This window comes from Poromitra crassiceps (assembly GCF_964638095.1).
Source record: "Poromitra crassiceps genome assembly, chromosome: 3".
Classification (NCBI taxonomy): Eukaryota; Metazoa; Chordata; class Actinopteri; order Beryciformes; family Melamphaidae; genus Poromitra; species Poromitra crassiceps.
In genome coordinates this window covers 24,538,345-24,565,402 of record NC_139625.1, presented here as the reverse complement: position 1 = coordinate 24,565,402, position 27,058 = coordinate 24,538,345, and the positions used below count along the sequence as shown (strand labels likewise).

The 27,058-nt window shown below is 46.1% G+C and overlaps 1 protein-coding gene across 2 annotated transcripts in view; it reads right to left on the bottom strand.

Annotated features, from left to right (window-relative positions):
- slc25a21 (solute carrier family 25 member 21) overlaps positions 1-27,058 on the bottom strand; it is a 143,730-nt gene that overhangs the window by 18,867 nt on the left and 97,805 nt on the right. For both annotated transcript variants that reach the window (XM_083634166.1, XM_083634167.1), the window contains exons 3-4: positions 21,363-21,411; positions 2,377-2,460 (exon numbers count right to left, since the gene is read on the bottom strand). In XM_083634166.1, the coding sequence (XP_083490292.1) occupies positions 2,377-2,460; positions 21,363-21,411 (133 nt within the window). The remainder of the gene's footprint in view (positions 1-2,376; positions 2,461-21,362; positions 21,412-27,058) is intronic.

Sequence of the window (27,058 nt, the reverse complement as noted above, 5' to 3'; positions counted from 1 at the left end):
AACATCTTGTGTCCAGCAGGAAAATGTTTGAGATGAAATGTATTTGCATATTCATAGACTCTCACATTTGTTTTTATGAGGGAGTAGATCATTTTACTTTTTTTGTGTGGGGGAAAAACCATCAGATACAAATTATTATTCAAAGTACAGTATTTTATATACATCTTAAAACATGACTTTAGGGGGTCTTTAAAATCATGTTAATATTTTGCAAGCCTATCCAAGTACAAGACATAATACGTTCTAATCTAACCTTGGGATATTTATTTACTAGAACGGCTCTAAATGTATCCAGCTATATGAAGCCGGCCTGGCTGCTGTGTCCATACTAAGCAGTGCTTCAGAATGTCTACAGCGATGGGGTCACATTATGTGCATATTTCCATGTCTGTCTTCAGTGTAATCACTGGGCTCGGGCTGAAGGCTCACGTTTCCTCCCTCATCGCCTGGGAGAGAGAGCGGGGCCTTAGTGTTAGCTCGGCCCTGCCATGTACCGACGGGAGAAGTTTATTTTGAATAATAATTCTACAACAGCGGGGCCTAAAACTATTTGTATAAATTATAACTAAGTGGTTTGGCCTGGAGGTAATCCGCTACTTGCTACTGGGGAGTGATTACAGCCTCAGCAAAAATATACTGTTAGTGATAATTGGTCCACATGAAAGTGAATCTTCTGTCAGTGGGGACTCTCTGACACGTACCACAGCTTCCAGGGCGCACAGTAAGCTGGCTCTCATAGCCGACGGTGTGGATGGCAGATCATTTGGCAGTCATTTTATTGTTTCAGTGTGATGTCACCTGAGTTCTCTGGAAGTCCTCTGGAAGTTCATCCGCACCTATTCTCAACAGACACACCCAAAATAACAAGTGTGTGTGTGTGTGTGTGTGTGTGTGCGTGTGTGTGGGTGTGTGTGTGTGTGTGTGTGTGTGTGTGTGCGTGCGTGTATGGGGTGAAGAGAGACCAGTAGCAGGATAGCTGTGTCTGTTGAGCGGCTGCCAGCGAAGGGCTTCTAACTGTCAGTAAGCAGGCTCTCGCAGTGCGCTCGCTCACACCTCACAGCAGATCAACTTTATATCCGCTATAAAGCTGTCGGCTCGCCGTAAACAGAGAGAGTGGCAACCACTTTCTCCAGGGTCTGCACTGTCTCACAGCCCTGTCACAGGCCAGGCAGAGGGGAGGGGGCACTGTCTCACAGCCCTGTCACAGGCCAGGCAGAGGGGGGAGGGGCACTGTCTCACAGCCCTGTCACAGGCCAGGCAGAGGGGGAGGGGCACTGTCTCACAGCCCTGTCACAGACCAGGCAGAGGGGGAGGGGCACTGTCTCACAGCCCTGTCACAGGCCAGGCAGAGGGGGAGGGGCACTGTCTCACAGCCCTGTCACAGGCCAGGCAGAGGAGGAGGGGCACTGTCTCACAGCCCTGTCACAGGCCAGGCAGAGGGGGAGGGGCACTGTCTCACAGCCCTGTCACAGGCCAGGCAGAGGGGGAGGGGCACTGTCTCACAGCCCTGTCACAGGCCAGGCAGAGGGGGAGGGGCACTGTCTCACAGCCCTGTCACAGGCCATGCAGAGGGGGAGGGGCATTGTCTCACAGCCCTGTCACAGGCCAGGCAGAGGGGGAGGGGCACTGTCTCACAGCCCTGTCACAGGCCAGGCAGAGGGGGAGGGGCACTGTCTCACAGCCCTGTCACAGGCCAGGCAGAGGGGGAGGGGCACTGTCTCACAGCCCTGTCACAGGCCAGGCAGAGGGGGAGGGGCATGGAGGGATGACTCTTCACTTTCTTCCAGTATAGTACTTTGAATGTGGGCGTTTTTTTTCTTTTTTCTTTTCAGTTGTAAGCATCAATAGATGTCAGTCTTACTCAGTGAGCAGGTACGTAGGTACGTTCACTGGCTTGCTGCAGGATATCTCAACAGGACACATGGCTGATGATGGACACACTGGCTGCAGCAGGGATTGAACCTGCGACCTACTAGTTGTTGCAGGAGGGTCTTTCCAGCCACACAAAAGTTTTAACAGCGAAGGCCAGACCAAAATTAAATACTGACTGGATTTATTTATAGCATTGTAGAACCAAGCCAGAATTCCTCTTGATTTAGTTTAAACCCTGTGCCAGCACAGGAGAAACTTCTGGCTGAAGTTGTTGGTCAAGAAGTGAAAACCAAGTTGTGGGTTTAGTTGAAGGATGAAAATCCCATTGGAGCTGACAGTCCGCAGCAGAAATCACTATTTCCCTGTGGAACACTTACTATTTTCAGACTATGAACAAGAAGACTGATGTCATTGGTATCCCGAAGAAACTGTATCTCCAATTTTTGGGCATTTTTTCTTCTTCTAGCATTTGGTAGCTGGCAACAACTGCTGTGAATATCTTACCCCTCATTACGGAAGATGGTCCGGAAGCAATCAGCCAGGCTCTTGTAGCTGTTGGGGTCACTGGTTCCCCTCTGGATCTGGAACCTGCAACAAGACATTCCTCATTTAAGCTTCAGAGTGACATCATCTTGGTTAATATGAGAGAGTGTAACAGTAGCCAGGGGTCAGGGGTCATGCTGTGCAGTGAGTAAAGCTCACTCCCAGACGCCTCAAGAGACGCTCCATGGCGTTTTAGCCTCCTCGCTACAGCATCTGCCTCCCATGCCGGAGGTTGCGAGTTCGATTCCCAGCTACACGACATGGGTTACAACAGTACACTCAAACTGAACGTTTTTCTGTTCATCTATTTATTATCATCGTATCACCATCATTATCATCACTGTTGTTATTTGTCATTTCTGTTGCCAGCTTTGTTTTGTTGGCTGTTCTGTACTGTGCTTTTATTTGTCCTTTTTGTTGGCTCTATCATTGTTATATCATTGTTACTTTCTTTGCTTTCCTTATTGTCATCAGCCTCTGTATAAAGTGCAGAATGACAACTCTGTGAAATCCCCTTTGAATTCATGTGATTCCTTCAAAATAATGAGGTCATTTCCTCCCGTATTTTCCTCGCCTCTCCCTTTCATCCCTCCTTCTTTCCCCTCGGCTAAGGCGAGAGGCTCCTCCCCCCAGCACAGGGGAGAACTCAAACATTTATTTAACCCAACCGATCCAATTAGCCACCCAACTCCCCAGGACCGGGCCTTTTGCAGCAAGCTTTGCTGCTACTAACACGCTAGTAAGCCCATTGTAACAGCTCTTCAGTTACGTGTAAATGTTTAATATGATGGAGCCAGTCGAGGGCCTTTTTGTTGTACAGCAAACATGCTGGTACCGTCCTAATAAAGGCTCCTGAGCTGTGTGTAAATCTTTTACATGAGAGAGCTGTTAGCATCCAGAGTATGAATGAACGGGCGAGGCCTGTTGGAATGAAGAGTTTGTAGGTATTGAGAGGAAAATAAAAGCTCCCATTATGTAAGGCCGGATGGCTTGAACCCCCAGAAAAAAACATGTCAAGCCACATGGACAGATAAGACTACAATCTGTCTGTCTGTGTCTGTCTGTCTGTCTGTCTGTCTGTCTGTCTGTCTGTCTGTCTGTCTGTTAGCAGGATTAAGGAAAAACTGCTGGGCCGATTTTCATGAAACTTGGTTGAAGGGTGTTGTAGCATGGCATGGGCCAAGGAAGAACCCGTTAAATTTTGGAGCGGATCTGATCCGACTCAAAACATTTGCATATCATCATAGCAGACTGGACTATTGGCCTTGGCGGAGGTCTGCGCTCTCCAAGTGACCTTCTAGTTTGATGAAGTGATGAATGAAACATGACCAAAGAAAGCACTGTGCCATTCCAGGTCACATTGAACACTGAATGTTAAAGACTTGAAGATGTCAAAAAGGACATCAGGGATTCTGGGGGGAGAGAGAGACAGAGACAGACGTGAAGTGTGTAGGAGGGCAAGGGACAGGAGAAAGATTCCCTCCTCATATGGCTTCAACTGCCAGGTCACAAGGTCAGCAGTAAGTCGTCCATGCGGGTGCCTGATGGGGCCATAAAGAGCCCCCGGGTTCCAGTGGAGGGGGAGTTTAGTGGGGTGAGCGGCCTTTCATATCGCTAACAGATTAACATCTTAGAGGGGTGTCCCTCAAATCCTATTTGGTGGATTCCCAAATAGCTTGTAAGCCGTGCCTGAAAAGCAGTTAAAACAGCATAATAAATAGACGTCTGACACCATATTAAAAGAGAAGAAGAGAAGAAGGAATCGAGGACAGAGGCATGAGGGGATGGGGTGACGGTGGGATGAGGAGCATGGGGGTGGTATGGGGGGCAAAGACCCGGAAGATTTAAGACCACTGGGGCTTGTAAACAAATTCAAATCTGGCTTAATTAAAGGCATATGACTCCAGGGTCAAGGATGGAAGGGGTCCTTTCCCCAGTCTCCCCCTCTCTGCTTTGCTGTGGCTGGCCCGACCCGAACCGGCCCTGAGAGAGTGGGGTTGGCAGGGCCGTGGTCCGGTTCCAGCCCCCTGACTCCACTCGTGACCCTGGGGTCACCTCATTTCCTCATGGCCCTCTCCTACCCTGCCATAAAAGCCAAGGACCAAACAGCAAGGCCCAGGGAGTGGGAGATAATAGGGAGGACCAGAAGAACTTCTGGCAGCAGGGGAACCTTCAGGCCCCTGGCTCGGAAGCTGCTAATGTCGCCTTTCACAGCGACCAACAGTGGAAAACAACACGTACCCATCACGATGAGGTGTGTAGGAAAGATTCAGTTAGTCCTGGGTCAATGTCCTGCTTTAAAGGGCCTGTACAGACATGGAGCTCTCTGTTAATAAGGCCTTAGCGAGTGGAGAGATGTATTGGTTGGCTGGTAAAGAGGAGAAGAGAGCCTCCGTGGCTCTGGCAGATGCACTTGGCCTTGGAGTCAGCCATCCTGACTGTAAAGTCAGCAGACAGAAGAAGCAAGCAAAGCCCGGGGGCTTCTTTAAAACCCAGCGCTCCGAGCATCTCCTTCACTCGTTGGCCCCAGCTAGCGGAGATATACTCTGAGGTGATGAGATCTGTGAGTTCATCAAGAGTCCCCCTCCTGCTCCGCCGCCACCAGCACCCCCGCTCTCCCCCTGTCCCTGCTTTACAGGCCCTGAGCTGCCCAGGTGAGGGTGAAGGCGAGGGCAGGTTGCTGCTTCTGTGAGCCAGACAAGCACTCGGGGGTAAATAATCTTGAAGCCCTGCTCCACCTGACCTCCACTCCCTATAAAAGTACAAGTTCTAGGCGTCCACAAAGGAGGCAAAAAGGTAAATGAGGGCGGAGTAGCAGGCTAGAGCGCCATTCTTTGTATTTTTATGGACAGGAGCGCAGTGTTTGAGGGCCCAGCGGTGCCACAAGGCCGTGTCCGCTCCCAGACCCCGGTGGTAATGGGCTCGGGCCGGGACCAACAAGACGGGCTGTCACCTCGCAGAGGACGAGCTGCTGAGGTGAGGCTCAATAATGATGGTGTTTTAAAAAATGCCTATGGGAAGGGGTGGGAGAGTTATTGGGTTGATCAAAAGGCAGAGACTTGATGGGCCTACTTTTAAAAGGGGCAAGCCGTGCTTTTAAGGGGGTCTTTTAAAAAGTGCCTTGTTAAATGAGGGGGTATTCCCTCGCTGACACTCCTGTACAAGGGAAAGAGTGCAGCAAATCTGATGAGTTGCTCATTTTGAACATTTAGCGTCTCCAATACTAAAGTACCGATATCACATCACATTTATAGCTTCTCATACAGTAGATAGATGCTTAACACCAACTCCTATATATAAGAACGGTGACCTAATCCACAGAGGGTTGTTATCTTTTGCTATCTATTATGTTGTAAGATTTCAAATTATGTCACATTCTGTAACTATAAAAATTCTGATTTGAGTTTGTTGATGGTGTGTAATCGGAGTGGTTGCTATATAGAGCGAACGCCTTGATCTACTCGTGCCTTCTTGGGGGGAGTTGAACTATTTCTATTAGATCTGAAGACAATCCAGAAGGCAGCATTAAAGGGAAATCTATGTTTTACAGCCAGACAGTTAATTTTAATGAGTGGGATCATAAAGGTGGTAAAAGTCCATGGCATCGGTACATGAGGTTAAGAGTGTTTCCGACCTAAATGATCCAACATGGCAAACATGGCCAACGAATCAACTCGCGACTTCAATGAACCAATCACTCTTCACTCTAAAACAGTGCCAAACCAAACAAAATTGTTCCCCTTGGCCTTGCATGCACGTATGCTTGGTTTTTTCCCTGTGTAAAAGATGTCAGTGTTTATATTGAAATAAGAACACATGAAACAAGGAAAATGACATCTGATACTAAGATCAGTTGACCCCCATCCTGCACACTAACATGACAAAATAAACAAGGAAGGGAATTTAATATCAATAACATTTATTGTTTGACAAACTGTTAGTAAAAGGAGGAAGAGGGTTCGAGCAGGAGGAGGCCAACAAAGACAGACATTTGGAGAGAGAAATATGGAAATAAAGATGAGGGGAAGAAGATGCGAGATGGGAGTAGAGGGGAAGTGATAAACTTTTGGCGCTTGTGACACGGCAGGTTGCCAGGGCCTAGGTTGGGTTTCACCAGCACCACAGGCACACTGGACCAGAGACGCTCCTGGATTATGGACCAGGCTGCATAAGGGAGACGGGGTTACAGCTGTTACATGGCTGTTAAAGGCCTATGACATCCCTCCGCCACTCCGGAATCTTCCTTGCGCAGATAAAACCGACTCTTCTGGTCCCCTATGGTGATGTTGGGACCGGTTTTTGCCGGCCCAGATGTCTCCTCATATACTGCGACCTCTGTGACCTGAGATCAGGCAGCGTTACCACGGCAACACAGGAAGAGCTGCGTAAAACAGCACGAGGAGAGCCGGGGCAGACTGAGGCTCAACCACATGAGATGTTTGTGCAGAGCCAGCTACTGACTAACAGATCTGTCTGTAGGCTACTGACTGATACTACTACTGACAGATCTATCTGTAGACTACTGACTGATGCTACTACTGACAGATCTGTCTGTAGACTACTGACTGATGCTACTACTGACAGATCTATCTGTAGACTACTGACTGATACTACTACTGACAGATCCGTCTGTAGGCTACTGACTGATACTACTACTGACAGATCTGTCTGTAGGCTACTGACTGATGCTACTACTGACAGATCTATCTGTAGACTAATGACTGATTTTACTACTGACAGATCCGTCTGTAGGCTACTGACTGATACTACTACTGACAGATCTATCTGTAGACTACTGACTGATACTACTACTGACAGAGCCGTCTGTAGGCTACTGACTGATACTACTACTGACTGATACTACTACTGACAGATCCGTCTGTAGGCTACTGACTGATACTACTACTGACTGATACTACTACTGACAGATCCGTCTGTAGGCTACTGACTGATACTACTACTGACTGATACTACTACTGACAGATCCGTCTGTAGGCTACTGACTGATACTACTACTGACAGATCCGTCTGTAGGCTACTGACTGATACTACTACTGACAGATCCGTCTGTAGACTACTGACTGATACTACTACTGACAGATCCGTCTGTAGGCTACTGACTGATTCTACTACTGACAGATCCGTCTGTAGGCTACTGACTGATACTACTACTGACAGATCCGTCTGTAGGCTACTGACTGATTCTACTACTGACAGATCTGTCTGTAGGCTACTGACTGATACTACTACTGACAGATCCGTCTGTAGGCTACTGACTGATTCTACTACTGACAGATCCGTCTGTAGGCTACTGACTGATACTACTACTGACAGATCCGTCTGTAGGCTACTGACTGATACTACTACTGACAGATCCGTCTGTAGGCTACTGACTGATACTACTACTGACAGATCCGTCTGTAGGCTACTGACTGATACTACTACTGACAGATCTGTCTGTAGGCTACTGACTGATTCTACTACTGACAGATCGGTCTGTAGGCTACTGACTGATACTACTACTGACTGATACTACTACTGACAGATCCGTCTGTAGGCTACTGACTGATACTACTACTGACAGATCCGTCTGTAGGCTACTGACTGATACTACTACTGACAGATCCATCTGTAGGCTACTGACTGATACTACTACTGACAGATCCGTCTGTAGGCTACTGACTGATACTACTACTGACAGATCTGTCTGTAGGCTACTGACTGATACTACTACTGACAGATCCATCTGTAGGCTACTGACTAATACTACTACTGACAGATCCGTCTGTAGGCTACTGACTGATACTACTACTGACAGATCTGTCTGTAGGCTACTGACTGATACTACTACTGACAGATCCGTCTGTAGGCTACTGACTGATACTACTACTGACTGATACTACTACTGACAGATCCGTCTGTAGGCTACTGACTGATACTACTACTGACAGATCCATCTGTAGGCTACTGACTGATACTACTACTACTGACAGATCCATCTGTAGGCTACTGTGGACTGGAGCACATTCAAGGCACTGTGACTAATGCTGAACCGCTGCATTTAGAGTGGTTAAAGGGGAACAGGGTTTAACATAAAGGGACTTCTTGGGTGTTAACCTTAATCTCTGCCAATGTATATGACTTATGTCATGGCTTATATGGATCAAAAAGCTTGGTACAGAATCATTGCTATACACATGCTGTTTAAATAATTTGCTTATAGTAATCCGTAGTCCACTTACAGTGATCAATTTGGGTCTTTTCATACTCATGTATGAAAAGACCCAAATTGATCAATGGAAAAAATGTTTAAAACTACGGTAATTCTATTATTTATTTATTTATTTATTTATTTATTCATTTATCTATCTATTTATTTACTTGGATTATACATAGCGGCCACATGGTAACCCATCTGCTACCGGCTGGCTACCTGGCTACCTGAGGCGGTGCACATTGAAATCATAACTGGGAAAAGAAAGTAATTTTCTCTCAATGAAAAACGTATTCTCCTCGAAGCTTATGACAAACTGCCAAAAACCAGCCAATGAGATGCAGCAGTGAAACGTGCATCTCTCTGTCTGTATGTGTGGAGAGGCCGCTCCATCTCTGTCTGTCTGTCTGTCTGTCTGTCTGTCTGTGAGAGACTGCTGCGTTTGAAACAGCCGTAGGCTAACTTAATGTAGCCTAGGCCTATTTGGAAAACAGACAATACAATTCAGTAAATAGTGAAGCTGCCCATTTCATTACTTTATATACAAATGTCAATTAGATGGTAATCTACATGAGAAAAATAAAATAATTTCAATTATAATAATCATCCGCTTATAGTGATCAATTTGATCAGTGATCACTATAAGATAATTCCACTGTTAGTGCCATAATGTTATTAGAATAACATAATAATAATAATAATAATAATAATAATATCTTTGACAATCACTGAATATTGTGAAATCATTTCAAGATTAACTTGATTCATGGTTACAACGGCTTAGATGGCTGGAAGGAACAGAGAAACACTGAAGCCACGACAGAGGATGGAAACCCAGACTGGCTGCATCAGGATAACCTGGGGATAGCCCAGCGACAGACAGTAATGGGCCACTTTGATGTGAGGAAATGCCGCAGGATTTTGGAGACTCCCCTGACAGCAGGTAACCTGTGGCTGCTCCAGACAGAAGACAACTGCCCGGCGTGCTCCCACTGAGAAACCTGAGAGTCAATATTACTACACTGCACTGTGTCGTCTGGCCTCCGCCCCCAGAGGCCGAGCCGCTGACATCACAGCACAGGGAAACATGGAGGATGCTGCAGATGCCAACAGGCATGCTGGAAAACAAATGAGACTTCATCAAGCCCTTTATTGTCTCTTTAAAATGGGCCATTTCAGCTCCCTGGGATATTATTTATTCTATTTAAACATCACTAACATGATGTGTTTGGTGCTGGTGACACCTACTGGGACCGGAACTGTTTAATATCAGGCTGTGGTGTCCTGTGGCAGGCAGATCAGCAGGCAGGAGAGGCAGAGGAGCCACTGCACATTCATGGGAGCTCGTTAAAAAATGACATTGATAAGGAGGGCTCCAAGGCACACCACTTATCACTCTTATCATTCTCTATCTGCCCTCTCCTGTCTCCATTTAGCTTTCCTTTCATCGTTTATCTGACACATTCATCTTTCTCTGATAGATACTGCCGCTCTGTTCTCAAGAAATATGGAGAAACGACCGAGGAGTGTAACTTCAGACCAGTGTTGTAGTCGAGTCACTACATCTCGAGTCGCCCATGTTCGAATGCGTGTCCAAGTCCCAGTCACCAAAGAAGAGTCCAGAGTCAAGTCCCCCTCACACGACTGTGAGTCCAAGTCCGGAGTTACTGAACATGAGCATGAATTCACGTGTAGGTGGAACACACGTGCCTGCTCTTGCACGGAATTGAATAATGTTACTCTATCAATATAGCTATCAATATCTTATGCCAAATTATTAGGGCCTATTACAAAAAAACAGAACCCCCCCCCCCCCCAAAAAAAAACAGAACCCCCCCCCCCCCCAAAAAAAAACAGTCTTTATGAATGAACCAGTCCGAGTCCTCGTCTGCAGCTTTGAGTCCCAATGCATGAATGCTCAAGTTCAAGTCCAAGTCATCAGTGCTCAAGTCCAAGTCGAGTGGTGAAAATGTACTACAACACTGCTTATGAGAGAGAAACATGTACTACAACACTGCTTATGAGAGAGAAACATGTACTACAACACTGCTTATGAGAGAGAAACACTGCTAATGAGAGCGAAACACCGCTTGAAAAGGCTGTCAGTGAGAAAAAGGGTGGAAAAGCAGTGATGGAGGTGGGACAAAGGATGTGTGTGCGTGTGTGTGTGTGTGTGAGAGAGGGAGAGAGAGAGAGAGAGGGAGAGAGAGAGAGAGAGAGGGAGAGAGAGATGGGGCAGCGGGGGGGCAGGACTGTGGCCACAGCACAGTGAGGGTCTAGTGGAATCAAAGCATACAATGCCTGCACTCTGTAATTACTGTAGTGGAATGTGCACCCCTTCACTAATAATGATTACATGTGCTCTAGTACGACACACATTTACATGCACACATGCAAACAGAGAAGAGAGACCTGTTTACATTATGTTTATACATACATTTAGTAAGCTTCATTTAAGTAAGCCGTCGTGATGGCTGGTAACATCTCTATACTGTATAACATCTGTAAGTCCATAGACCTTCATACCAACACCCTATTTAACACATTTAAATTGACACCAGCATACGTTTATATAACCCCACAAGTATTTACATTCTATTTTATTGCTTTATCGTCTTTTATTGCTCAGTCTATTTGGCTTTTACTCTGCTGAAACCTATTACATTTGCTGCTGCAATTAGCAAATTTCCCCACAAGGGTGCTATGCTATGCTATTTTATTTTGTTATGCTATGCTATGTTATGCTATGTGTCAAACAGAGTGACTGGGAAAAAAAATCAATGGTCGCTTGTCTGTACTTAAGGGTGTATTCACACCTGTCTTGTTTGGGCACGTGTGAACACAGCAATCGCACTCGGATGCGGGACAAAACAAGTGGGCCGAGATTGCCCAGAAAGGATGGTCTCGGTCCGCTTCCAAACGATGTCTGGGGTGGTTCGTTTGTGGTGAGAACGTGATCCGACCTCGATCTGACACAATTGCAGGATTGCACAATTTTGGATAAACCAGCTCCCGTAGCCAGCTGCACTATGCATATTGCATAATGGCCTGAGAACGAGCATTTTTATCGGTTAAAAACAACTTCGTCATTCTTCAGATCCTGTTTTTGTGAATCGTTAAACTAGCGTTTGTATGGATAAACCTTTGGGGATTTTTGCATGATTGCAAACATGGACTCTGGTCTCCAATATGGTAAATGAAAACAGGTTGTGGTCATCGATGAGAGCCAACCTTCTTCTTTGTGAAAAGATTGTCTCAATCAATCAGGCAATCAATCAGACAATCAGTACAATCAGATAATCAGACTGATTGCAGTGTCTTCCTCAAAATGTCTAGGCTATTATTAAATTATTCATTAATATTTTATTCCTGACAGGACAGGTGTTCATATGTATAATCCTCTGGGGTCTCCGTGATAGCAGATAGCAGAAGTTGCGAGGGTCTTGTTTGATCTACTATCTCCAATTTCCCGGGGGGAGGCGGTTAGATAAATAGATAAATAAATAAATAAATAATTCCTCCCTCTTTCTCTCTCTCTCCTCACACACCCGACGTACAATGTAGGCCTACCCAACAACATACACACACACATTCTTATAATCTTATAAAATCTCCGGGAATCCCCCCCCCCCATCCCGGGAGGCTATTACCGGAGTCTCCTGGCCAATCCAGGAGGTTTGGCAATCCTATTTAGACCGTTTGATTTGTGGCTGTATGAACACAAACTAACCAATAGGGGCACAAATGCAACAATTGTATCAATTAAGCCCCTGAATTGAACAAAGCAAACAAGCTACAGGTGTGAATACACCCTAAGGACTAATGTACACCGCCTCCGGAACAGATGTGGTACGACTCCGGTACGGCTGCGAACAGACCCACACTCATGTAATCTGTCAGACGTATGCTTGATCCGTCAAAAATAGAACAGGTGCGTCATTTTTCCGTACCGCATGTAAAGCCCATCAATTAACATGGGAGAGAGTCGATCCGTCAGTTTTGCCGGATCCGCAACGCAGCCGTAACGTATCTGGTGTACATTGCCTGTAAGTGTGGTGGCAGTCTCAACGATGTTGAGTCCAGACTTCGATGGTCTTGGACTTCTATTTTGACTCTGCCTTTTGCACGTAATCACATTATTTAAAAACTAATAATATCTTAGCCACAGACTAATTAGCGCAGACATTTTTTTCCATACAGGGGATTAAGTCATCCAAGAGAGTATGACTGGAATGCAACCACATAAGATTTAATACATCCTGTCGAATATGCAGCTATGCTGTGGTCATGAAAAGACTTGTTCTGTACTGTGAACTGGTCTTAGTCTTGGGCTTGGATTAGTCTGATTAGGTATAATATCCGACCATTTCAGTCGGAGTGAAGGGAAATCCCTTTCTGCTCCCTGTGTGTCCGCCGCTGTGAAACAACAACAACGCTAGCTATAGTAAGCTAGCAGCACACTGAAAATGGCAAGTTTTGATGAAGATTTGGATGCCTGCTTGGTACTTTCGGTGGATGGTTGTAAGGATAATGTAGCTTTTCCCCCCGGCTATACCAGAGTGACAGTAAGAGGAGCCAAACTCTCTCCTGCGCTGGTACAACGTGAAACGGATATAGTCTGGCATTACGAGACTCACTGTTCATTCATGCAGTGAAGTGATGTACAGACAGACAACAGTTTACCCTCCATACAGCAAGTGTTTGAGTCAGCGTAAAGACTTGACCTATAGTCTCACAGCACCAGGTGTTTGAGTCAGCGTAAAGACTTGCCCTGTAGTCTCACAGAGCGTAAAGACTTGCCTTGTAGTCTCACAGCACCAGGTGTTTGAGTCAGCGTAAAGACTTGCCTTGTAGTCTCACAGCACCAGGTGTTTGAGTCAGCGTAAAGACTTGCCCTGTAGTCTCACAGCACCAGGTGTTTGAGTCAGCGTAAAGACTTGCCCTGTAGTCTCACAGCACCAGGTGTTTGAGTCAGTGTAAAGACTTGCCCTGTAGTCTCACAGCACCAGGTGTTTGAGTCAGTGTAGAGACTTGCCCTGTAGTCTCACAGCACCAGGTGTTTGAGTCAGTGTAAAGACTTGCCCTGTAGTCTCACAGTGCCGGGTGTTTGAGTCAGTATAAAGACTTGCCCTGTAGTCTCACAGCACCAGGTGTTTGAGTCAGCGTAAAGACTTGTCTTGTAGTCTCACAGCACCAGGTGTTTGAGTCAGCGTAAAGACTTGCCTTGTAGTCTCACAGTGCCGGGTGTTTGAGTCAGCGTAAAGACTTGCCCTGTAGTCTCACAGCACCAGGTGTTTGAGTCAGCGTAAAGACTTGTCTTGTAGTCTCACAGCACCAGGTGTTTGAGTCAGTGTAAAGACTTGCCTTGTAGTCTCACAGTGCCGGGTGTTTGAGTCAGCGTAAAGACTTGCCCTGTAGTCTCACAGCACCAGGTGTTTGAGTCAGCGTAAAGACTTGTCTTGTAGTCTCACAGCACCAGGTGTTTGAGTCAGCATAAAGACTTGCCCTGTAGTCTCACAGCACCAGGTGTTTGAGTCAGTGTAAAGACTTGCCCTGTAGTCTCACAGCACCAGGTGTTTGAGTCAGCATAAAGACTTGCCCTGTAGTCTCACAGCACCAGGTGTTTGAGTCAGCATAAAGACTTGCCCTGTAGTCTCACAGCACCAGGTGTTGAGTCAGCGTAAAGACTTGCCCTGTAGTCTCACAGCACCAGGTGTTGAGTCAGCGTAAAGACTTGCCCTGTAGTCTCACAGCACCAGGTGTTTGAGTCAACGTAAAGACTTGCCCTGTAGTCTCACAGCACCAGGTGTTTGAGTCAGCGTAAAGACTTGCCCTGTAGTCTCACAGCACCGGGTGTTTGAGTCAGCGTAAAGACTTGCCCTGTAGTCTCACAGCACCGGGTGTTTGAGTCAGCGTAAAGACTTGCCCTATAGTCTCACAGCACCAGGTGTTTGAGTCAGCGTAAAGACTTGCCTTGTAGTCTCACAGAGCGTAAAGACTTGCCCTGTAGTCTCACAGAGCGTAAAGACTTGCCCTATAGTCTCACAGAGCGTAAAGACTTGCCCTATAGTCTCACAGAGCGTAAAGACTTGCCCTGTAGTCTCACAGAGCGTAAAGACTTGCCCTATAGTCTCACAGAGCGTAAAGACTTGCCTTGTAGTCTCACAGAGCGTAAAGACTTGCCCTATAGTCTCACAGAGCGTAAAGACTTGCCCTGTAGTCTCACAGCACCGGGTGTTTGAGTCAGCGTAAAGACTTGCCCTGTAGTCTCACAGCACCGGGTGTTTGAGTCAGCGTAAAGACTTGCCCTGTAGTCTCACAGCACCGGGTGTTTGAGTCAGCGTAAAGACTTGCCCTGTAGTCTCACAGCACCAGGTGTTTGAGTCAGCGTAAAGACTTGCCTTGTAGTCTCACAGCACCAGGTGTTTGAGTCAGCGTAAAGACTTGCCCTGTAGTCTCACAGCACCAGGTGTTTGAGTCAGCGTAAAGACTTGCCCTGTAGTCTCACAGCACTGGGTGTTTGAGTCAGCGTAAAGACTTGCCCTGTAGTCTCACAGCACCAGGTGTTTGAGTCAGCGTAAAGACTTGCCCTGTAGTCTCACAGCACTGGGTGTTTGAGTCAGCGTAAAGACTTGCCCTGTAGTCTCACAGCACCAGGTGTTTGAGTCAGCGTAAAGACTTGCCCTGTAGTCTCACAGTGCCGGGTGTTGAGTCAGCGTAAAGACTTTCCCTGTAGTCTCACAGCGCCGGGGGGATTAGGAGCTGGCTTGACGACTGCTGACCTGCGTGCTCCTTTACAAGGCAGGATCAGCTATCAGGCTGTGGCTGCTTTGTGCCCTGCTGTGTGAGGGTTGTGTCAGGGATTCCTCCACAGTGCACTAGGGTTCACTGAGCAGTTGGGGGCGAGAGGGGAGGGCCGGGCTCCGCGCTGTCACCCGCTCCCCTGAAAGGACAGGACGTCATCTGTCAAAGCCCCTCGTCAAACATCACTTTCCAGCCCCCCGAGAGGGGCACACTTTCATGCGTGCTGTGATCAAATGGAGGCAGTGTTGTCATGGCGACTGCCGCGAGCTAGCGAGGGCCACAGCCAGGTTTTTCTAATCAGACTCGAAGCAGGCTACTGGCAGGCTTGGCGGTTTACAATAGCTCTGACAGCCATGTCATACAATACAATTTACAGAATTGCATAGTGCAATTCAATTGTTCCAAAACACATGTACAACAGGGGCCGAAAACAAAAGAATATTACATAATCGCTCAACAAGCTACAAATTCACAAGTGATGATGGGAAACAATACTTTCCATATCATGAGGTTTACAATACTAAATGTGGTATAGCTGATTCTAACAGGGCTAGCCAAGATGGTTGCTGAATAGCTAAAGCTACTGAACACAGACCTTAATGAGACGTATGTGGCGGAATAGACTGTTAGTTAATGCACAGAGGGAGGAGCCAAAAAGCTGGATGAGTGGTTTATATCTGAGACAGAAAGAGTGCAAGAGTGAGGGGGAGACTCAGGAAGAATAAGCCAGAACGAGAGAAGAATGGCGAGGGAGAAAGCGCGAGTGAGTACGAGAGGGCGAAGAGGGAAGGGGAGGGAATGGCACAAATGAGAGGTATGTACAAACAAAAATATGAGGGGGTTTGCAGCTCATTATGGCAAACGGGTCAGATCATGGCGGAGGCTGCATGGTGACAGGAGAAGGAGAAGCTCAGAAACACAGGAAAGGCGTGGCTTCAGTCTCTGGGCGGGAGCAAAGAGGACGATGGGAAGTTGTTTTCAGATGACTGTGTGCAGCCTATGCGAGCGGGCACAAGCGTGTGTCTAAGGGTGGAGCTCCGTGTAACAGGATCTGGACATGAAGGGAAATGCGGGCTCGGTGCTGCTCTCTAATGAGAGGGGTGCCCTGATCAGAGTCAGATGGGGTGCCCCGAGCGCACAGCCCCCTGCAGAAAGTGCCGCCCGACACCCTTTGTTACCTCCAAGTGAGCTGAGACCAGCCCATGAACCATGTAACTAGGTGGTTTCCAGGTTAATGAAAAGCTGTAACTCCGGTCCCACTGTCTCTCTCTGCCAAGCACCCCCCTTCCCCCCCACAACCACCACACCCTCCATCGTTACCCCCACATTCTTGCCCCTACCCAGGGAGGGGTCAGGGTCAGGGGCAATTAACTGTTTACTTTGTGTGAAGTATGCTACATTTACATTTTGGGCATTTAGCCGATGCTCTTATCCAGAGTGACTCGCAATGAAAAAAGAAGTCGATTAAGCTTTAATTTCTGTATTGCCAAATATTTGAATTTGTGTCCCTATGTTATTTTACATGAATGCTAAATGGGACATGCACTGTTGCCTCACAGCAAGAAGGTCCCGGGTTCAAACCCCGGTCCGTCCCAGGTCCTTTCTTTGCGGCGTTTGCATGTTCTCCCTGTGTTCGTGTGGTGGGTTTCCTCCAGGGTGCTCCGGTTTCCAGCCCACCATCAAAGACATGTATGCTAGGGTTAATACTCCTGTCAGTGCCCCTGACCAAGGCATTGGCAACTGAACTGGAGTTGGTCGCCGGGCGCTGCACTGCGGCTGCCCACTGCTTCTATAGTTCTAGGAAGGTTCCTAGTAGAGGAAGTAGAGGATGGGTCAAATGCAGAGGATGAATTTCCCCACGGGGACAATAAAGGATAACTTAACTTATAATCTATCTATTAGGCGATCATGCGGCCTAATAGTAGAATCCTGTAAGGTAACAGGTTCAATCAAATCTACAACCAATGCCTTTCCATGTGCCCTGTTGAATGCCTACCAGCTCATTGGTCGGAGGTTGCTCTGTTAAATGCCCAGAATGTGAACGCAGCGCCTCTGCCTACTGATCTCAAAATGGCCAATATTAATTTATGTGCATTTAAACAGTGATGAAAGAAGCTGTAAGTCATGCGGAAGGAAGGTGGGCTACCCAGGAGTCTCTCAGATGTAAGATGGATGTACTTGTTACTAGAGGTGAATAACAGGGGTCAGGGGGCACGGCTTGGCTGGTGAGTAAGCGCACTACGGGGAGTGAAAAGTCAAACAACAAAGGCAAAGAGACACACTGTGAATCATCTGCCAGGACATTCAGTTTAGGCCCCATATCTAAAACCATGTCCTGCCAGGACATTCAGTTTAGGCCCCATATCTAAAGCCATGTCCTGCCAGGACATTCAGTTTAGGCCCCATATCTAAAACCATGTCCTGCCAGGACATTCAGTTTAGGCCCCATATCTAAAGCCATGTCCTGCCAGGACATTCAGTTTAGGCCCCGTATCTAAAGCCATGTCCTGCCAGGACATTCAGTTTAGGCCCCATATCTAAAGCCATGTCCTGCCAGGACATTCAGTTTAGGCTCCATATCTAAAGCCATGTCCTGCCAGGACATTCAGTTTAGGCCCCATATCTAAAACCATGTCCTGCCAGGACATTCAGTTTAGGCCCCGTATCTAAAGCCATATCGTGCCAGCACATTCAGTTTAGGCCCCGTATCTAAAGCCATGTCCTGCCAGGACATTCAGTTTAGGCCCCGTATCTAAAGCCATGTCCTGCCAGCACATTCAGTTTAGGCCCTGTATCTAAAGCCATGTCCTGCCAGGACATTCAGTTTAGGCCCCGTATCTAAAGCCATGTCCTGCCAGCACATTCAGTTTAGGCCCCGTATCTAAAGCCATGTCCTGCTGCCAGGACATTCAGTTTAGGCCCCGTATCTAAAGCCATGTCCTGCCAGGACATTCAGTTTAGGCTCCATATCTAAAGCCATGTCCTGCCAGGACATTCAGCTTAAGCTCCATATCTAAAGCCATGTCCTGCCAGGACATTCAGTTTAGGCCCCATATCTAAAGCCATGTCCTGCCAGGACATTCAGCTTAAGCTCCATATCTAAAGCCATGTCCTGCCAGGACATTCAGTTTAGGCTCCATATCTAAAGCCATGTCCTGCCAGGACATTCAGCTTAGGCTCCATATCTAAAGCCATGTCCTGCCAGGACATTCAGTTTAGGCTCCATATCTAAAGCCATGTCCTGCCAGGACATTCAGTTTAGGCCCCGTATCTAAAGCCATGTCCTGCCAGGACATTCAGTTCAGGCCCCATATCTAAAGCCATGTCCTGCCAGGACATTCAGTTCAGGCCCCATATCTAAAGCCATGTCCGCTGTGCTCTGACGTACAGCACTGTCATGAATGGAGAAGTGTCCAGTCCACGAGTGCAAAATGCTATCATGACAAACAGTTGCCAGTCAGTATTTGTTACAAATAGAATATCCCGTTATAATTGTGTCTACCATGGACTTGGTTGTCTAGTGTTCTTTAAAAAAAATGACATACCTGCCAATAGGTTGTGAAAACTGGATTTTTTGATTTTTTGATTTTTACACAGGGGGAGGCCCCTAGTTTCATATCAGACTACAGATCATATGAAACTAGGTACAGCCCACGACAGCCTCTGAAAGACAAATTGAAAGAGAAATTACCAATCGGAAGCACAGAAGGAGAAAGGGTTAAAAATAGGGAGACTCCCGTGAAAATCGGGAGTGTTGGCAGGTAGGCTACGCATACATTGTTTTTATTTTGTGCTATCAATCATGGAAGATAGCTGCCACATTTTTCAAAACTCTGGAACAAAACAGTTAATTTATCTGCCAAAGCAGTGGTCTAGAATGATCAATCTTTTTATTTATTTTTTAAATTTCGAACAAATGGACCCAATGTTTTCTGATTCATCGCTGCAGTTTTTGGCCGCTGGTGGAACGTTTCTACACTAATCTAATCCTAACGCTGGCTGCACCTCAACCTCCCCCCTCCTCTCTCTCTGCTTTCACTCAAAGTAAGGGGGAGAAAGATAGGCCCTCATTTGGAAAATAGGTAAACATCAACTCCCAGGTACACATTTTGTCAGGTTTCCCTTCCGAAGGAAGAAAAAAAAATCCCTTTGATACTGTGTTGGCGGCTTGGTGGAAAAAAGTAAATTTACTCCAGTTGCCGTCCAATTTGGGCCAGTGGACATTAAAGCAGGAGCCAGGTACTAATAAGAGCCATGCCTACGAGCCATAAGCTAAGAGCTGAGAGAGAGAGCGAGAGAGAGAGAGAGGGAGAGAGAGAGAGAGAGGGATAGAGAGAGAGAGAGAGAGAGAGAGGAGGGGGAGAGAGAGAGAGAGAGACCCAGTAGAGGTGTGTCTGTGTCTGACTCTCGGCTCCAAGGTTCCTGCTAATAGATTTCAGCTCCCTCTCAGTATCCCAATTAGCTAGCTGGTGTGTATGCACTATGCATGGTCTATGAATTCATGTGTGGATGTTAAGTGTGTAAACATGCATGGGTGTGTGTGTGTGTGTGTGTGTGTGTGTGTGTGTGTGTGTGTGTGTGTGCACGCGTGCACGCGCGTGTGTGCATGTGTATCTACATCTATGCATGAATGTTTGTGTGTGTCTGTCTGTGTTTCTGTCGCTCAGTAACCAGCAACCTCCTGTGGTTTAGAAAGGCAGAGATTCAATAAACCATAATACCGGCCTTATGGTTCCCAAAAACAGAAAGGCTATTCTGTTTCTTCCATTCATTCAAAACAAACCTGAGGATTCCCCGAGCCCAGAGCAAAAAAGGACTCAATTTACACGGAGCCATTCTCGCCCCCACCGTACGCCTATCAACATAAACACATGGCGACACAAACAGAAAACAAACAGATAAACCTGTCCCGTTTTAGAGCAGCTTTTAGCGCTTTTTAAGGAAGAGCATTACAAAGAAAATAGTGCGTGCACTTTTAACCCTGACCCCCGTGTGAAGACGGACAGGCAGGGCTCAAGACTTACCTGTAATAAACCCCCATACCTTCGACACACGCCCGTAAATCACACGCCGCGCCTTCAAAGTATCGAATACCGACTAATACTACGGCGCTCACCCTCGGCTTTTATCCCCGCGTTTCCTCTCCGTGTTCTGGTGGTGGCATCGCCTTCAAAGTGCAACCATCTCACTTTTTTAAAAGGCACGCCAAGCAGTTTATTTACCAAGAAAGTGCTGCCGTAAATGACAGAAAAGCAGTATAATTTACTGACAAGTAGTGAGTGGGGCTGGAGGGGGGGCTAAGAACTAAGCCAGAGGTCTTGGCTGGGCCTGTGAAAGACTATAAAGCTTTAGTAGTAGCCCACGACCTGTTTATGGCTGGGTGTGAAGGTCTTGATCACCATACATGTACAGCCCAACATGGCTGCCATTCTTGTAGAACAGTCAGAGGATGCAAATGGGAAAGTAAGAACATGCCGTGAAACAGGGCGAGTGCGTTCAGTGGCATCGGATTTATTCCTCTATGTTCCCGGCTTTTTCAGGAACCGCAGGCTGCGCCGTACTAACAAAAATGTATCGGGTTAAATTAAGTAATGAGGTCAAAATTTGAGCGATTTGCAAACATAAAAACATATTGGTCCAACATTGTGTGGGGAATGAATGGGTAAATGATGCGTTTGATTTTCCACAAAATTGTCTAAGGCTCTTGGCATTGGTGCCCACTTGTGTGGAGAATGCGGAGCTGGCCAGGCCCGCTGAGCCGGGGAAACAGGGCTGGTATGCTAGGAACTCCATGATATAGACCCAAGTGCCCGCGGAGAGGATTCAAGGCAGATGTGAAGTGGAAAAACGTCTCTCTCTCATAGGCGTAAACAGTAGGCTCACTTGCACAACAGATGAGTTAATGTATGAGTGGGGGGAGGTGTCTTACCTTGTTTTCACCACATCCAGAGGATGCATTAGACAAATCTCCACCAGACCTATAGGAGGTAAAAACAACCAGGTTAAAGGATGGGTTTTCCGTGGGGAATATGAATATATATTAAATCTCACGCCCCTAAGGTTTTCGAATCCGTTGAAATTTTTGAAATTGGATATTCACTGCCAGAGATATCAAGCATCTCTCACATATTTTTTGGGCCAGCCGACGCGTTTCGCGTCATCTGGCCTAAGTCCGCCTTGCGGAAGTCGTGCACCTATGAACTACAACTGTTGTTGGCCATGGTCCCGCCTCTAGAGGTCCTCCACGCCCCTTCAGAGGCCTTGACCAAAACAAAAACGCAGCCATCTTGTCAACCGCCTAGCCTGCTGTAGCTAATATTAGCTTCCCATAGTTCCTTGCAAAGAGACCATTATCTCGGGAACGGAAGCACTAATCGACACGGGACTGGCGGCATTGGAAAGCTCGTCAAATTTTACATCTAGTAGTAGGTGGGTTGAAGTAACGAAATCAACGCTGAGCAATGTACCCGTTTTTACACATTTTTACAGAAAATAGTTACAACATCAGATGCGCGTAACTCCTACGAAAATGCCTTAAAATGCATGAAAAAAATTTTATGAAGACATCTCCCGACATATATACTACCGTTTACATTTGGTGCAATTTGGAGGCAATTGATTTTCGATTTATTTTCGATTTATTTCTTCTTCTCTCCATGTCTTCTCTCCATGTCTTCTTCTTCTTTGAGTTTTATGGCGGTTGGCAAACATATATGTGCATTACCGCCACCTACTGGAGTTTGATATCAGCCAAACGCCTGAGGGGTGGGCATGGAAACGAAGGCCACGCGAGCCCAGTGCATTGTGGGAAATGTAGTATTTCGAGTCCCCGCACCCCCCCCCCCCCACCACCCCCCCCCCACACACACAGAGTGGATTTCTGGTGATATCTCAGGCTGTAAACAACCAATTTCAAAAATTTCAACGGATTCTAAAACCTTAGGGGCGTGAGATTTAATATATATTCATATTCCCCACGGAAAACCCGGCCTTTAAGTCACATAACTCAACAATAAAATGAAGGTGAATTGGTTGGATTTACACATTCACACCCAATGCGATTTTTGAGATCTGATTATCAACATCTGATATTGTATAGACACATCTGTCCTGAAATTTGCCCTATTTGTACACATGATCATTTCTTGTACTGCACTTACTCACCCACAGTCTTTTGACACGACATGTGTACATGTGTGCATATTGCAGTTTGGCTGCATAACATTTACTATTTAAAATTCCCGTCACCAATGAACCTGTCGTTGCCGTCGGGTCGAAACCTTGTATCTCCAAGAAAGCAATTTTTCACAAGGAAGAAAAAACTTTCACATTTAACATAGTGTAACAGTAATAACAACATTAATAACCAGTAATATAACATATTTTGCTGGTCCAAAGTACCTGAAACTTTCAGACGTTATTTTTGGGTACCCACTAAATCCATTTATGAAATAAAAAGAAAATGGCCAAATTTGGAGATACAAGGTTTCCACTGGACAGCAGCGCTGTGCATGTCCATATTGGCCCTGGAGGATCTGACAGCTAAGCTGACATGGCCAGATGATTTGTTACACAAAACCATCTGGGAACTCGTCCTTGGAAACGGTTGCTGTTACTTGGCAGGTGATTGGATGAACCATCTGTCTATCACCGTCTGTCACGGTCTAACTTCAACCACTTAGGGCCGCCTCCTCCTACGCTGATTGGTGCGCACCACCGGTGGAGTCGAGTTAAACCTGGCAGCACGACAGGATGGATTTCTTGCGTGATCATGATCTCACAAATCCAGCTGCCTTGTAAGGTTATCTGACAGCAGCATTAAACAACATCTGATATTGCATGTTAAGCCCTGTCACAATGCATCTTAATACGACATGTGATGTGATGTGGTGTGATGTGATGTGATGTGATGTGATGTGATGTGATGTGATGTGGTGTGGTGTGATGTGATGTGGTGTGGTGTGGTGTGGTGTGATGTGATGATAAAGGTGCACGGAGGCTGCTAAAAAGGACAAAAGTAATTCGGGTGCTTGTTCATGGACTGTGTTCTTCCTTTTCATTTGAAAGCAGATTGTAACTTGACCTTTAGAAAAAATGCTGAGCAAATAGGCTTGTTGTTGTTGTTAGACGATGGTTTTGACAGACAGCCAATGCCAGCCAACCTTCCAACACAACCTTATCATCACTCCGACTTATCACTCAGGCTCATTTCAATGCCAACCACCCAATAATTGAAGTGTGATTGGGGCTCTGCGGTGTCTGTGCATGAACGTGGGTCTGAACCAGGGAGCCAATGAGACCACTATCCCCAAACCCTCTAAGTGACTATAATTCTCTGCGTTTCAAAGTGATGAAGGGCTGAAGCCACCAAGCATATCATCCATGCAAACCCAGCACATCAGCGACGTGCCAACAGCTGCAGAATCAATGAAGCCTGGTGATCAGTGAGGGACTCTGAGGTTTCACACACACTCTAACTATGTGCATCTGTGTTGAAAAGCCACTGGTTTGGCAGCGAGGCACTCTGACTCAATCAGGTTTTTTCAACTGGTGCTTCTCACTGCATCCCTTTGCTACAGTATTGCGCCGAGGGCTTCGACTGCAGATTCCACTGTGTGTACACAGCTGCCGTGCCATACCCACTCTTTCTAATTTGCCCAATTAAACATATTGTCTATAAAAACGTGTCTCCTCTGGGGTTTTTGCAAGGAAGTAATTATCAAGTGAAATGCCACAGAAAAAATTACTTTCTTCTACCGTCGCATCTTAATTGACAAATGGGAGAACCGAGGACTATTGAACCAAGCTACTGGCCTGCAAGAGTCCCACAAAAATCCCATCTGTGACGGCTTAGTTGACCCGAATAAGGCTGTTAATGAGGCTTTATTGAAAGGGTAAATACAATTGACCGGAGAGACTGTGTTGTGTTGGACAGCTCATTTTCAGGTCTTGCTATGAACGGACCTGCCGTGAAACCCGAGTGCATCAAATCTTTCCGCGGGTAATCAGATTACGCGATGAAGCCAAACCTGCCTGCCTGCTCAATCAGCCTGTTCAAACAAAAGGATGCTGGGAACACGCTCCAACAGGTGACCCACCCAAAAGAGAGCAGAGTCTGAGGAGAAGGAGAACTGCAAGCCTCATCCGCTCCAAAACCTACATTTTGGACGCTAAGTGGGAACCCAAACACAGAGAGGATAAACAAAGCATCTACCAGATTCCTGATGTCTCCACAGACTTCAGTCTGGTACACAGTCACATTAGACATCGTTTGTCCTTAATTAATCATTACTGCCAGTGTAGCTAAAGGGTATGAGTCTCACATTCTTATGGGTAGGGTACGTTTTTTCTCTCATAGTTCAAGACTGGAATAAATGTAAAACTGAGAAGACCTTGGAGAGTAAACCATAAATAGGTACATAGAGAGGCTAAATAATAATCATGATATAAAACCATTTTACATATTTTCATGTTTCCAATGTGTACATAATAGTACAACACAATAACTTATAGGGTACAATAACTTATAGGGTAGGTATTAGGGTATTATTTAGAGTAATTAGATAAGGTGTTTGTATATAATTTTGTATCTTGTTGTATATTGTACAATTGTGCACACGGACATGCACTTTACTGCGGACACTTAGTTGGTTTACTTTGGTCGACTTTAATTTCCTCGTATGTGATGTCACCATTATGACTAACAGGATTAGTTCTGTTGGCCAAAGCCAAGTTGTTTCACTTGGTGGGGACTTAGTTCCCCCACACGCCTCTTGGGACATGAGTTAATTTCTCTGTGCTGATGGAACCAAACTTTGTCTATTGTCCATTGTTGTTGTTTGTGTAACTGTGTTACTGACACTATATGTTAAAGGAGAATTTCGTTTTTTTTTAACCTGGACCCATCTCCTGGCAATAATTATGATTTGGCCACTCACCCAGCGATGTCCGCGGCGTTTCTGGCCGTCCTAGCGTTGTTTTGTGATCAATAGCGTCCAAGTCAGTTGTAAAATGGAGCTGATTTGGGGCCAAGTGTGAGCCTGTCTTTCCTGCATCTAAATAGCTATTTTTATTCCCGTTTTCGCCACAATCCGTAATAATGTAATCCCTCAACATCCACCAGAGTGATATTTCGCCCCAGGCCATTTCCTGGACTCTCACAGGGATCAAATTACCTCAAACGTGATCTCGGTCACCAAGTCTCGTGAAGTCCCGCGATACTTTCCTGCCGACTGGCCAACTACAGGTAGGACGCTTTGCGGTGGTGGTTTTAGCGTAACCTATGTGGGGTTTGGCATAACCTTCGTTATTTCGAATCCCACATAGGTTACGCCAAACCCCACATAGGTTACGCTAAAACCACCACCGCAAAGCGTGTACCTGTAGTTGGCCAGCCGGCAGGAAAGTATCGCGGGACTTCACGAGACTTGGTGACCGAGATCACGTTTGAGGTCATTTGATCCCTGTGAGAGTCCAGGAAATGGCCTGGGGCGAAATATCACTCTGGTGGATGTTGAGGGATCACATTATTACGATATGTGGCGAAAACGGGAATAAAAATAGCTATTTAGATGCAGGAAAGACAGGCTCACACTTGGCCCCAAATCAGCTCCATTTTACAACTGACTTGGACGCTATTGATCTCAAAACAACGCTAGGACGGCCAGAAACGCCGCGGACATCGCTGGGTGAGTGGCCAAATCACAATTATTGCCAGGAGATGGGTCCAGGTTAAAAAAAAACGAAATTCTCCTTTAAGCAGTTGTACCAAACCTTTGTGCTTGAAACAAATTTCCCCTCGGGGATAATAAAGTTAATCTCATCATCATCTCATCATCATCTTATGTACTGATATGTTGGAATGTTGTAACCGGTGTCTTCAGATATGATATGAGGTTAACGTCAGGTAAGATCCCATTAGATATGATATGAGGTTAACATCAGGTAAGAGTCCATTAGATATGATATGAGGTTAACATCAGGTAAGAGCCCATTAGATATGATATGAGGTTAACGTCAGGTAAGATCCCATTAGATATGATATGAGGTTAACGTCAGGTAAGATCCCATTAGATATGATATGAGGTTAACGTCAGGTAAGAGTCCATTAGATATGATATGAGGTTAACGTCAGGTAAGATCCCATTAGATATGATATGAGGTTAACGTCAGGTAAGGGCCCATTAGATATGATATGAGGTTAACGTCAGGTAAGAGTCCATTAGATATGATATGAGGTTAACGTCAGGTAAGATCCCATTAGATATGATATGAGGTTAACATCAGGTAAGAGTCCATTAGATATGATATGAGGTTAACGTCAGGTAAGATCCCATTAGATATGATATGAGGTTAACATCAGGTAAGAGTCCATTAGATATGATATGAGGTTAACATCAGGTAAGAGTCCATTAGATATGATATGAGGTTAACATCAGGTAAGAGCCCATTAGATATGATATGAGGTTAACATCAGGTAAGAGCCCATTAGATATGATATGAGGTTAACATCAGGTAAGAGTCCATTAGATATGATATGAGGTTAACGTCAGGTAAGAGTCCATTAGATATGATATGAGGTTAACGTCAGGTAAGAGCCCATTAGATATGATATGAGGTTAACAT